We start from the raw sequence: 13,459 nt of genomic DNA on the forward strand, positions 1-13,459 counted from the left end.
ATGTACCAATATCAGATGCTTAGGATAAAGAGATAGAAAATGTAATGAAGAACTTATAAAACCCTCCAAATTAAATTCATAGACACTCTGATATTTGGTGACTTCAGTCAGAAGTTGGGGAAAAGATGAGAATGGTGAGAAAAAATATGAGAAAAAAGGAAGAAAGATGAAAGAAAGAAGCTAAAGATGTATAGATTTCAAAGAAGTCTCACACCTTTATATCATAAACACAATTTGTGAAGAGAATTGGTAGGCACTGGAAATGCAAGTTCCAAATATTTCACACAAAAAAATAAAACTATATTATATTGTTGACGGCCAGGAAAAGACTTGTTATTGTCATCATGGGAATCATCCCTCAATCAGTTAACAGTGTACAATCAGACCATTGTCTTCTCAGTACAAAGACTGGACTTAGTAAAAAGCAAGAAGAAAGAATAATAATGAGAAAAAGATGGTTTATCATTGAAACAACTCAATCCTGAATTGTTTAAGCAAGTAATCAGCAAAGGGAAATGGGAAATGGACATTAGAAATGACATGAATAATGATCATCATAATAATAATTTTATAGATAAATTTAACCATTACAAATCTATTGTTACAATAAGATGAAAAGAAGCCAATAAACACCTTACTCAGCCAGCATTTGACTTCCTAAGTGGAGAGAGATGGCTGCCAAAGGCAACACTAGGTGAAAATATAAATTTGTTTCTAAAACCTTTCAGTTATGAACAGTATTGTCTCATAAAGTAGACAGAAACAGTACAGAGTAGAACCATTTTAAAGAAAACTTGGTGTGACATACACATAAGTAGAATCATCCTAAGGGTGAACCTATGGACCAAAACAGAAGAAAAATGAAACAGATTCAGAAAAGTTATTATGACAAACTTATTTTCACCATGAAGGTGAGTGGAACCACTGCATTTGGAATTACAGATACGTTTATCTGGGAAGTAGAAATAGCACTAAAAAGAACAAAGATGGGAAAAACATCCAGATTATATCAATAGAGGATTGGTAATCTGTATCTAAAGGATACAGCCATGAGAATTCTTAGGGATTGATGTGATATGTCCAAATACATGAATTGAAGACATCCTTTGTAAGGATATTAGTAAGGAACAATTACTTTTTCACAAACGATATTCAGTAATGGACCACATCTTTGCCATTTTGCACTTGAATGAAAGATGTACAAAATATAAGATCCTATAGTACTATTGGTTATGAAAAAGCATTTGCTTTGGTAGAGTTAACATAAAGTCTGTGTTAAGGGTTCTTCTAATGAAATGCCTCTTATCCATACATCAAAACCTTTCAAAATTTCTTGAAAGACATAACAGACATAACCCTGTTCAGTGATCTTCTAATCAAAAAAAGAGAAGCATAAGACAGTTAGATGTGTGCTTACCAAAGGTATCCACCATAACAATGGAGATCTTACACAGAGTCCAACTTGAAGAGGGTTCCTCTGTGGATGGTGAGGTTTTCCAGATGTTCAATTTGTGGATGACATTGTACCAGTTGCATCAAGTCTGTGATCATTACAGAGCCTCTTAGAAGAGATCTGTGATCATTCAAGAAGTAAGGATGGCCTGACCATCCATAGAGGGAAGCTCAAATGAATTAAGAATGTCTATTGCCCAGACTAGGACATATATTTGGATTGAAAACCTGTAAAATTCATCCATCAGTTAAGTATACCTGGCACAAACAATGCAGAGGAATGATGATTAGGCCTGTAATTGAACCAGAATAGGAGAATGGGCTGGATTGCTTTGAGGAAGTTAATAAACCTCTTCAACCCCAATCTTTCAGTGAAATCAAAGGCCCATCTTTTTGACACATCCATTTTCCCCATGTTGCAGCAAGACATGGAATAAAAGTGTCCAGATAATTAAGAATGATTATCATCAGGTAGCAATGGAGAAGCACAAGATGGCTGCAACATATAATGAATGAGGAACTTGGAAGCACAGGAATAAAAGTTGTTGCCAAGGAATAGATGATGGGTGGACAGCCAGAGTGCTCTACTGATACCCTTGTAATGTCAGGAGAACTCAAGGAAGACCTTCAGGACATTGGATGAAAGCTCTATGGCAGACTCATGAAGTGCATGAATAAGAGCTGCAAGAGATGAGCAGGAATTAATAGGTAATGAAACGCTTTATTAGAGGGCTCTCCCAAATTGATGAGGTGACAGATCTGTTTGATTATTAAGTACATAAGTAGATGAGTTCTTGTAGGGGATGGCCAGGAAGACAAGAACAAACATTGAGTTCCAGGTTACCATACCAGGGCACAGGGGACCAATTAAAACCTGAGGAGACACTTTTGATTATAATAAGCATTATAAAAATGATTATGAGGAGATATACAGTAACTTGAGTGGTTGATGTGTAGCTAGGAGAGCTTTGGACTATGAAGAAGGTTCAAGTCTTGGCTTTTTTTTTTTATTATCTAGGAACAAGTTCGTTCATCTGAGAGATTTAGACTAAATGATCTCTTAATGTTCCTTTCAGCTCTAACATAGTGTGAATAAAATACTATGAATCTTTTTTGCAAGGTGAAGAATTCTTTTATAAACAATCATCCCTTAATTTACTGTTAGTGAAAGTAACAGTTCAAGTTTATATGACACCATAAAGTTTACAGAAAACTTCATGTATCTTATCATATTTGAATCCTCACAACAATTTGTGGTTAGTAATATTTTTATCTTCATTTTACATATGAAGAGACTGACTCTGTGTAACCAGGGGGCGAGTCACTTCACCTCCTTGGGTCTCATTTTCCTTTTTTGTAAAATGAGAGATTTGATTAGGAGAGGTTTAATACCCCATTCCTGCTCTTAATTTAGTATCCCTTGAGGCTCAGAAGGTTAAGTGCTTTGCCCAGAATGGCACATGTAGTAAATAGGTATTAGGATTTGAACTCAGGGTTGTTGCTTAACTTGAATTCAGGATTTTATTTTTTGGGTAAGTTTTCAATATAACCACATTTATTTCAGGCAAGATGGCTGAATGAGAGCTTACATCTAAATTAGTTCCTTTTCATCTCAAAACTACAAGAAATGCTTCAAATAAAGTAAAAGAATGACAAAAGCAGAAAAAAGGAAGAAATCTTCAGAAGGAAAATCCCGTGGAAAAACCAGCAGAGAAAGTGAAGAAATGAGTAGATATAAGGGAGTTCAAAATATACAGTGAAGAAATACTATGGCATAAATGAAAGGAGAAGTTACTGGAAGTTCTGTAATTATTGCAGTTAGCACCCCAGAAAAAGAGAATGGAGCAAGAAGGACATGGACAAACAAACAAGCATTTATTAAACTTGCTTACTATGCACCAACCAATGTGTTAAGTGCTTTATCTCATTTAATCCTCATAACAACCCTAGGAGGCAGGTACTATTATTATCCTCATTTTACAGCTGAGGAAACTGAGACAAACAGAGATTAAGTAAGTAACTTGTCCAGGATTATACAGCTAGTTAGTACCTGAGGCAGGATTTAATTTCAGATTTGTGCCAGTTAACTGACAGCTAGCAAATGGGGGAATGGGAAAGGTCTCCTGTAGTGGCTGGGGTTTTAACTGTTTCAAAGGAAGCCAGGGAAACTAAGAAGCAGAGATAGAGGGGCACACTATTCCAAGCTTGGGGGACAGCTAGTGCAAAGGCACAGAAATGGGGGATGGAGTGTTACGTGCATGGACCAGCAAGTAAGGCACCCTATCTGGATCATAGAGTGCATGTGAAAAAGACTAAGAAGGTAGGAACACATCACGTTGTGAAGAGTTTTAAATACCAAAGAGAAGGTCTTGGGGAGCCACTGGAGCTCCTTAAGCACAAGGGTGACATCGAGACCTTTACTGTAGAAAAATCACCTTAGTAACTGAGTGGAGGATGGGGAGTAGGGAGAGATTGGAGGTAGGGAGGCTGATTAGAAAGCCATTTCAGTAGTCCAAGCAAGATGTGATAAAGGCCTGAACCAGAACTGTATGAGTGGAGAAAAGGAGATGTATGCAGAACTTGTGAAGATAGAAACAACATTTGGCAACAGACAACCTGTGGGATGAGTTAGAAGGAGAAGCTGAGGATGACATTGAGGTTTGTCTTCAAAACTTGGGTGATTGCAAGGTTAGTAGTGCCCTTGACTACTAGGGAAGTTTTGAAGAGGGGCATGTTTGAAGGGAAAGATGAATTCTGTTTTGGACATATTGATCTCCAGGTGCCTCTGAGATAGGCTTTTTGAGATGTTCAAAAGAGGTCATTGATGATGCATGATAGAAGTTCAGGAGGCAGAATTAGGATAGATCACCAATCTAGGAATCATCTTCATAGAGATGATAATTGAATCCATGGGAGCTCATGAGATTGCGAAGTGAGAATAATATGGAGCAAAAAGAAAAGGGACCCAGGAGAGAGACTTTGGGGGCACTTAACTGTTAATAAGGATGTGACATGGCTGAAGAACCACCATAGGAGACTGGGAAAGAGTGTTTGAGCAGATAGGAGAACTGGGAGAGATCAGTGTAATGAAAACTTGGAGAAAAGAACTTATCCAGGAGATCTCCTATGAGATTAGCCTTAGTACTCAAACTCTTCCTAAAACCTCCATTTAAACAGATCTCCCAGACCAACCATCTGTTCATTTCCCATAGGCTTTGGACTGGACTCTATCATGCTTCCCCCCTCCCCACCCCCAGTTTCCTTTTTCGAGTTGTCTTCCCCCATTAGATTTTAAGTTCCTTGAGGACAGGGGCTGTATTTCTTTTTCCTGTTTGTATTCCCAGGGCTTAGCACAGTGCCTGGCACATAGAAGTGTTTAATAAATGTTTATTGACCCAACAAGGTGATTAGTAGTCTCAGATGCTTCAGATAGGTTAAGAATGAGAATGAGAACTGAAGCCTTTACATTTGGCAATTAAGAGAGAATTGGTAAATTTGGAGAGGCACATTTAATATGAATGATGATGTAAGTCAGGTTGCAAAGACAGCCCCCTCCTTAGAAGTCTCCAAGAATTGTTGAATGGCTCCTTGTGAGTATGTTTAGTGTGAATTCCTTTCAGGTGTGGGTTGGATTTGTCATGACTGTTGGCATTTCTTCCAGCTCTCAAATCCTGTGATTCTCTGATAATTTGGAAGCCAAGCTGGATACACTATTGTGTACTATTTATTTAAAATGAGACCTGGAACCAACTCCCTGGAAGGGATGTTTTGGAATTTCCCATTTTTCAGTTGCTTTTGGTTAAAGTTTCAGAAAGGAGCTTTTCAGATTTCAGAAATGAACAGCTGAGAACTTTGCTGTTATAATTGTAAAGAAGAGTCTTTTCTTTGCGTTTAAGATGTATTATATGTGCCTTAGCAGTGTCTGGGATGCTTTCCCTCATCATCTTCACTTGTTTGACTCTGTAGCTCCCTTCAAGGCTCAGCTTATAAGCTGCTTCCTTCCAGAGACCTCATTTGATTTTCCCAGGAATTTTTATGTAGTCTATATTTCCCTGTCTGGGAACATGTAACACATAAACTCCTTGAAAGAAGAAGCTGTCTCTGTTTCGTTTTCCTGTCTCTAGTGCTTATCAGTGCCCAGCACAGAGGCAGTTAACAATGCTTATTGCTTGACTACTATATTTATAGAAAATAGATATTAATGATGAGGAATGAAGGAATTTCCTGCCTCTTTTTTAAATAGTTAAAGAACATTCAATTTTACCATTTAAATGCATCTGTGAAGCTTAGAAATGGTTGAATATTAACTGTTTGACATAGTCAACAGTTGACAGAGTTGAATTTGCTAAGAGCTAGCTTTATTTATTTTTATTATTATTATTATTATTATTATTAGTTTGCTAGGCAATGGGGTTAAGTGACTTGCCCAGGGTCACACAGCTAGTGTCAGGTGTCTAGGCCAGATTTTAACTCAGGTCCTCCTGACTCCAGGGCCAGTCAGTGCTGTATGCTCTGTGCAACCTAGCTGCCCCAGCTAGCTTTATTTTTTGAAGAAATTTTAAAATTTGATTTATTTCGTATCTATTCAAACTCTTAAGTAACAACCCTTAATCATTATATTGGTTGATGTGTTGGCTGTTACAGGTAACAGTGTATTTTGGTGATGATGGGACATTAGTACCACAGTAGACTTACATGGGAATAGTTACAACTTTTACCCAATTTAAACTCAGACATAAATTATAACTCATTTCCTTATGCTTTCAGAAGGTTTTGTCTTAGTAGTTCTTCTATTTAGAAGAAAATGGCTAATTACTTCTAAGATTTGCCAGACACAAAGTCTCCAAAAAACCCTTGTGACCATAAAGACTGCCATTATATAGGATAGAAGGAAACTTTTCACTTTAATGCTGTAATTATTTTCTAACATTTTCAGTGTATTTTAAAGCATTAAATGCTTTCCCCTTACTCCCATTAGTTTTTTTTCCCCTTCACTGTGTGTCTTCCTGTAAGAGTGTTCTCTATGTAGAAATAGCATGATGGATTTTTTTGATAATTTTTGTGCCACTTTTTGACTTGTCAATAAAATAAGGGCATAACTGTTATTGGTTCAGAAGAAAAATGTAATTTGATCAGTAAATTGTACTTGATAAAGTAATTTGCATCTCATAATTGTAAGCAAATTTTCTATAACATTTCATTAGTAAAGATTTGTTATTTTGATTATTTAAAAAAATTGGTTGTTCATTTTCATTTCCTTCAGCTATATAGTTTTCTTTCAGTATGGTCAAAGATTTTATGTATATTGGTAAATATTTATGGCAGTGTCCACATTTACATCTTCTCCAAATAAGTAAGGATATAGTAGATATTCTGCTTCTAAGAATCTACCCAGAGTTTCTAAATCATTTTTCTACCTTTTTAAGTCCCTTATAATATAAAGCATATAATTATATAATTGCCTGTTTCCTACACAGACATCCTAAGATGGACTTAGATTCTTGGTCTACTCTTTTTTTAATCTAACATTTTTCAGTATAAGGCTTCTAGATTCCAATTCTTTAAACATGCATTTGAAATACATGTTTCATTATATGCATTTTACTTTTGTCTTTAAGTTAAAATTTGAAGATTATTTTAAAAAATAATACTGGGCATTTCACATTCCCTTAGAAATTACCATGCTTATTTTAAGGTTCCAGACAATATCATTCTAGGTACAGTTTTCTAAAATTTAATCCTCGACTTGAGAGATGTCAGAGAGACAAGTATATTCTATAAAATTACCTCAAGTTAGCATAAAAACAGTATAGATGAGAAATGTATTTTTCATTCCTGTTGTTATTTAGTATCTTAATGGAGTTTTTCACTTCAGAATTGAAATTAAAAAATTTTCATTTTCTACAGAACCAAGTTGAAACTACATATAATAATTCTTTGTGCATGCTAAATTAGAAATGATTTTTATACTTCCATACTTTTGGCTAAGTGGTGAAAAATCACATCAGGACATTGGTTCATTTCAAGTTTCACATATCCTTTCGTTTTTTTTTTCCTTGATTTACTTCATGTGTTTCCAAAAATGTTAGTTTCTGCTTTTAACCAGTGACCTTTCATCCCCCTCATTCTTATTTTCCTGAACTACTTATCTAGGCTAGTTGTAGTAGTGATACCATGTAAAGAGTTATGAAAAGTGTTTTGATATGTTAAAGAGGATGTTGGTTTCATTAAGTGCCATTCTTAAACTTATATATTTCTAATGTCCTTTTGCATGTCACTGAGTAGTCCTAAGATATAAAGATATAAATATGAAACTTGTATAGAAATGAATTATTCTTATATACAGTATATAATTTAATTCTGAGTAATGTTCATTTTAATTCATGTTTTTTCTTTCTTTTTTTTTTAAATAGATGATCCATAATTATATGGAACACTTAGAAAAAACAAAACTTCATCAGCTATCAGGGAGTGATCAACTAGAATCCACAACTCATAGTAGAATTAGGTAAGCTTTGTTATACATTTTGCCTTGAAAATGGGCAAAAAAAACCCCCAACTATTTATTTCTATGTTGCCGTGTTCTTCAATCCTAGAATAACAGTCAGGCTGATTCAGAAAGTTCTGTTCTATGCTTGGAATGTTGTGGGAGAGAATAGAGTAGAAAAGAATGGAAGCAGCCTTGACTATTAAAAGGCTAAATCAGGAGATAGCCAGATAGGCAGCTTTGAGATATTTCTGTATGTTTAAAAAAAAATGATAAAAGATTTTGGTTTGGGGGGTTTTTTTGGTTTTTAATTATTCTCAGAGTTTGTAGGAGTTTGAATATAACTTTCATTTCTCTCTATCATTATGTTTAGATTAATTTTTGTTGCCACGGTATGGGTTTGAAAGGGTTATTAGCTGGATGTCTGTTTGATGTGGAATTGTGAATAAATTATGTAAATCAGCAGGCTTTGACCAATGAGCTAAGCCAGGATAATTCGTGGAGGGGGAAAAACAGTTAATAAGCTGGCTGTCTCTCGAGGCTGCTGCTCAGATGCTAAGAGCGGCAGCTCTATGGTTGTGAGGTGGGGAGAGTAGGGTGATGTCATTGATTGGGAGTCGCTGCTGCTGCTGCTGCCTCCGCTGCCACCGCCGCCGCTGCAGAGCCCAGTGGAGAGCTGCTGATGGCATTGTTTTTGTGGCCGTGGCCGCTGAATGACAAACTTGCACAGCAAAGATCGCCCCGTGGCCCTTGTTCTGTAGCTTTCTCGCTCCTCTCAGCGGCGGGTCACCATGCCCGCACAGCGCCATGAGTCCTGGATGCATGCTGCTATTTGTGTTTGGCTTCGTTGGCGGGGCGGTGGTCATTAATTCAGCTATCTTGGTGTCGCTCTCTGTTCTGCTTCTTGTGCACTTTTCTATTTCTACCGGTGTGCCCGCTCTGACGCAGAACCTGCCCAGGATACTCAGGTACTCACCTCCTCCTGCTGCTGCTCCTCTGCCACCCCTACCCTCCCTCCGGGGCATCTTTCCTCCCTCCCACCCTGCCTTCCTACCTCCCTCCTTCCTCCACTGGTTCCTAGCTCTGGAGGCAGCGGCAGCTGGCAGTGGCAGTAGCAGTAGCAGCAGGGCTCCCCTACCCCATCCCCCTTCCTGCTCCCCGCTCTCCCTCTGCTGTATTCCTTAGCTTGCAGAATGAAACAATGGGGGATGGCCCGAAGCTAGGTGCTCTGATTGTGGTTAAAGTGATTTTGGACCTGGGACCTGGGGAGAGAAAGCTTTGTGTGGGCAACCAGAGGGCAGAAGAAATAATGTTCACTTTGGGCTTCAACGTGAGTACAAGGACAGCGTGGTCTTGGAAGCTGGCTTATGGCAAAGTGAATGAGTAAGAACAGTTATGGAGCCCGGCAACCCAAGTTTATCCTGTCTCTCATTAAGCACCTAAGCGTTTACCTAAGCTTTTATAAGATACTGGATTTTGAAACTTACACACCAAGAATGGGGTGTATTTTGTAAGCATTGATGGGAATTCTTATATCATTGGGCTCATTGTTTAGTATTACAATTCATGGGAACCAGTAAATCAGTTCTTTAAAAAAGAAAAGCTTTTAAACCGAAAAGGTTTCGAATTTTTTTTTTTTTTTGGATAGTGAGCTCATTTTTTCATTATTTAGGCATTAAAGCTGTGAAAGCTTTATAAAGCCTATTCACTATTGTTTTGTCAGATGTTATCCTTTCTTCTTTTCTTTGTAGAGACTTGGGTGGCAAATGTCCATGCTTGTTGGGGGTTGGGGGTGGCACGGGAACCGCATTTGTTAATCTCTTTACTTTGGCTGCTGTTCATTATGTTAGCTAAAAAGTAGACAGCGCTGCTTACTCTGTACTATTTAAAAAGCAAAGCCTCCAGTAAAATTTTAAAAAATTAACTTCCCTTCCCTTGTTTGCTCTGGACAACTTTGTTAAATTTTGTTCTTTCAAACAAAAGAAAAGTTTACAAAAAGTATCCTAAGAGTGAAATTAATCCATTTAAAAAGAAATAATAAGAAGTACCAATAAAGTTAAGAGCGCTTCTGATTATTCATAGTCTAAATTATTCAATAGCTGCCTTAAAGCCCAGAATTTACGTTTATAAGTTCGAGGTGGTGACAATTAGTTCTTTGTTTCAGATTGATGTTATTAAGATTTTATAGAACATATTGTTTATGAAACTAAAGACTCTTAGCCCATGAATAGAAATTCTTGTTTCATATTCTCCATATTTTAAAACCCCCTACTCAACCTCCATACTGTGTCTATATAAACTCTTAGAAAACATGCTGAATATTAATTAGATGAATTACTTTCGTATTTTAGGGTTTTTTTTAAAGTAATTTAACATACTGTAGAGAAAGTCTACTTTTAAAATTTTAATTTAATTGAATAAAAATATTACTGATCTGTGCTTGGTCCCCAGTAAAATTTTAGACTCCTTAGACTTTTGAAGTAGTCCTGTTGTAATTTGTATATGTTAAGAACTGGAAGTAGCTGGCTGAACTATAGATGTAAGAGTTGCTTGTTATCAATTTCACATCAGAATTTTACTTTATTATAGGATAGTCTCAATAAAAGCCTATGTTATTATTGGCCACATGATAGGAGAAATAGCGTTGTACTGGGACTCAGAAGTTCTGGGTTTAAGTCTTAACTCTCACTGGCCATGTGACAGTGGAGAAGCCATTTAACTCTTTACCTCACTTTCTTCATCTGTAAAATGCTATGAATGCTTGTATTTCTCAAATGATTGTCATGGTGGACAAATGAGATAATATGAAAATGCTTGGAAAACTAATGTTTCATAAGCGTACAGTAGTAGTATAATTATTATTGTACAGAGAGATCTTTCTAATTATTTCTTATCTATATATTTGATTTTAAAATAAAAATATTTCAAAACTAATTGCATTATTTATGAAATAAACTTTAGTTTCAGGGAGTTTCCATAATTTTCATATCTTGAAAATGATTAAATTAGAATTGAATTTTTTTAATGTACTTAGATTTCAACTTTAATCATGAAGCATGTAAAAGATGAAATTTTTAAAAAAATTTGCTGGAATTTTATTAGTTTTGACCTTTTAATATACAATTATTGAATTATTTCTGCATAATCTACGGAATCCTGATGGGAAATGATTTTGCTTTAAAGAAGTACATTATGCTTCCAATTTAAGATGAACTTTTCTAAATAGCTTTATATAATAAATGAAAATGAAACTAAATATATCTTTAAAAACTAGTGTTTCAGGTAAGGTACTTTATTAAATCTGATACTTTTAGGCAGATTTTCGCTTGAATGTGTTGTATGTCATCTTTCATCCTTTATGATTTCTTTAATTCTAAGGAAGCCATTTTGTTTCAAGGAAACCATAGTGTTTCAAATATGTACAGTCTTTGGGCTTTGAGTTTTTGTTCCAAAGTGCAGGATACCATAAAGAGAGGGTGAGTATTTAGTGATATTATTCTGATGGAGTTGTAGTAACAGAATGTGAATTATAATTCCCTCTTTGGCAGTCTGCTGTTATCACAAACCAAGTCTCTGTCAGAGCATAGCCTTTGCAGGTTTGATAACAGTGAAAAAGCTGTGTATAACTTTAAAAAAAATATTTTATTTTTTGCCCCAGTTACATGTAAAAATAATTTTTGACTTTTAAAAAAATTTTGGGCATAATTCCAAATTGCTTTTCAGAATGTTTAAATCAGTTTACAATTCCCCCAACAGTGCTTTAGGGTCCCAGTTTTCCCACGTCCCCACCAACACTTATAATTTTCTCTTTCTGTCATAGCAGCCAATCTGATAGGTGTAAGGTGATATCTCAGAGTTGTTTTAATTTGCATTTCTCTAATCAATAGTGATTTAGAGATTTTTTTTCATATATCTAGAGATGGCTTTGGTTTCTTTTTCTGAAAACTGCCAGTTCATATCTTTTGACCATTTATCAATTGGGGAATGACTTTGTAGTCTTACAGATTTGACTCAGTTCTCAACATATTTGAAAAATTGAGACCTTTATCAGAGTAAAATTTTTTCCACAGTTATGATTACTGTGTATTTCCCTCCATCCTATTTTTCCCTTGTTTTTCTCTCTCTCTCTCTCTGCCTCTCTCCCTCTTCCTGCTTTTACCCTGTCTCTCCTCAAAAGTGTTTTGCTTCTGACCACCACCTCCCCCAATCTGCTCTCTCTTTTATCAGCACCCCCATTCTCTTATTCCCTTCTCCTCCTACTTCCCTGTATGGTAAAATAGATTTCTATACCCAACAGAGTGTGTATGGTATTCCCTATTTGAGCAAGTTCTGATGAGTGTAATGCTCAAGTGTTGTCTTCTACTGCTTCCGCCATCTTCCTCTCCACTGTAAAAGCTCTTTCACACCTCTTTTAATGTGAGATAATTTACCGCATTCTGCCTTTCGCTTCCCTCTTCTCCCAGTGAATCCATCTTTCTCACACTTTAATTTCTTTTAGATATCATCCCATCATAGTCAACTCACACCCATGCTTTCTGTCTGTGTATACTCCTAGCTGTCCTAATAATGATAAAGATTGTTAGAAGTTACAAGTTCATCTTCCCATGTAGGAATATAAAGAATTTAACTTTATTGAATCCTTTATGATTTCTCTTTCCTGTTTACCTTTTTATGCTTCTCTTGAGTCTTTTATTTGAAAGTTGGATTTTCTGTTCAGCTCTGGTCTTTTCATCAGGAATGTTTGAAATTTCTCTATTTCATTAAATGTCAGTTTTTCCCCCTGATGGATTATATTTCAGTTTTGCAGAGTAGGGGATTCTTGGTTGTAATCCTAGCTCCTTTGCCCTCCGGAATATCGTATTTCAAGCTTTTGGATCGTTTAATGTAGAAGCTTCTGAATCTTATGTTATCCTGGCTGTAACTTCATGATATTTGAATTGTTTCATTCTGGTTGCTTGCTATATTTTGCTCTTGATCTGGGAGCTCTGGAATTTGGCTATAATATTCCTGGGAGCTTTCATTTTGGGAGCTCTTTTGGGAGGAAATAAGTAGATTCCTTCAATTTCTATTTTACTCTCTGGTTCTAGGATATTAGAGTAGTTTTCCTTAATAATTTCTTGAAAGATGATATCTAGGCTCTTTTTTTTTGATCATGGCTTTCAGGTAGTTCAGTAATTCTGAAATTATCTCTCCTGGATCTATTTTCCAGGTCATTTGTTTTTCCAGAGAAATATTTGACATTTTCTTCAATTTTTTTTTATCATTCTTTTGATTTTTGTTGTATTGTTTTTTGATTTCTTGTATTCTAATTTTTAGGAAATTATTTTTTTTCACTGAGCTTTTGTACCTCTGTTTCCATTTGGCCAATTCTGCTCTTTAAGGAGTTCTTCTCTTCAGTGGATTTTTGTGCCTCTTTTACCATTTGGCCTGTTCTGTTTTTTAGAGTGTTATTTTCTTCAGGGTTTTGTTACATCTCCTTTACCAAGCTATTGATTCTTTTTTACATGATTTTCTTGCCTC

General features: G+C 35.9%; 1 protein-coding gene across 5 annotated transcripts in view; it reads left to right on the plus strand.

The window, feature by feature from the left end:
- SPAG9 (sperm associated antigen 9) overlaps positions 1-13,459 on the plus strand; it is a 142,744-nt gene that overhangs the window by 60,126 nt on the left and 69,159 nt on the right. For 3 of the 5 annotated variants that reach the window (XM_027870610.1, XM_027870609.1, XM_027870611.1), the window contains exon 4: positions 7,866-7,960. In XM_027870610.1, coding sequence (XP_027726411.1) covers positions 7,866-7,960 — 95 coding nt within the window. Of the gene's footprint in view, positions 1-7,865; positions 7,961-8,548; positions 8,908-13,459 lie in introns of those variants that run through there. The other 2 variants (XM_027870612.1, XM_027870613.1) reach the window with 2 other exon arrangements.

This window comes from Vombatus ursinus, unplaced genomic scaffold, assembly GCF_900497805.2.
Source record: "Vombatus ursinus unplaced genomic scaffold, bare-nosed wombat genome assembly UNPS02014797.1, whole genome shotgun sequence".
Classification (NCBI taxonomy): Eukaryota; Metazoa; Chordata; class Mammalia; order Diprotodontia; family Vombatidae; genus Vombatus; species Vombatus ursinus.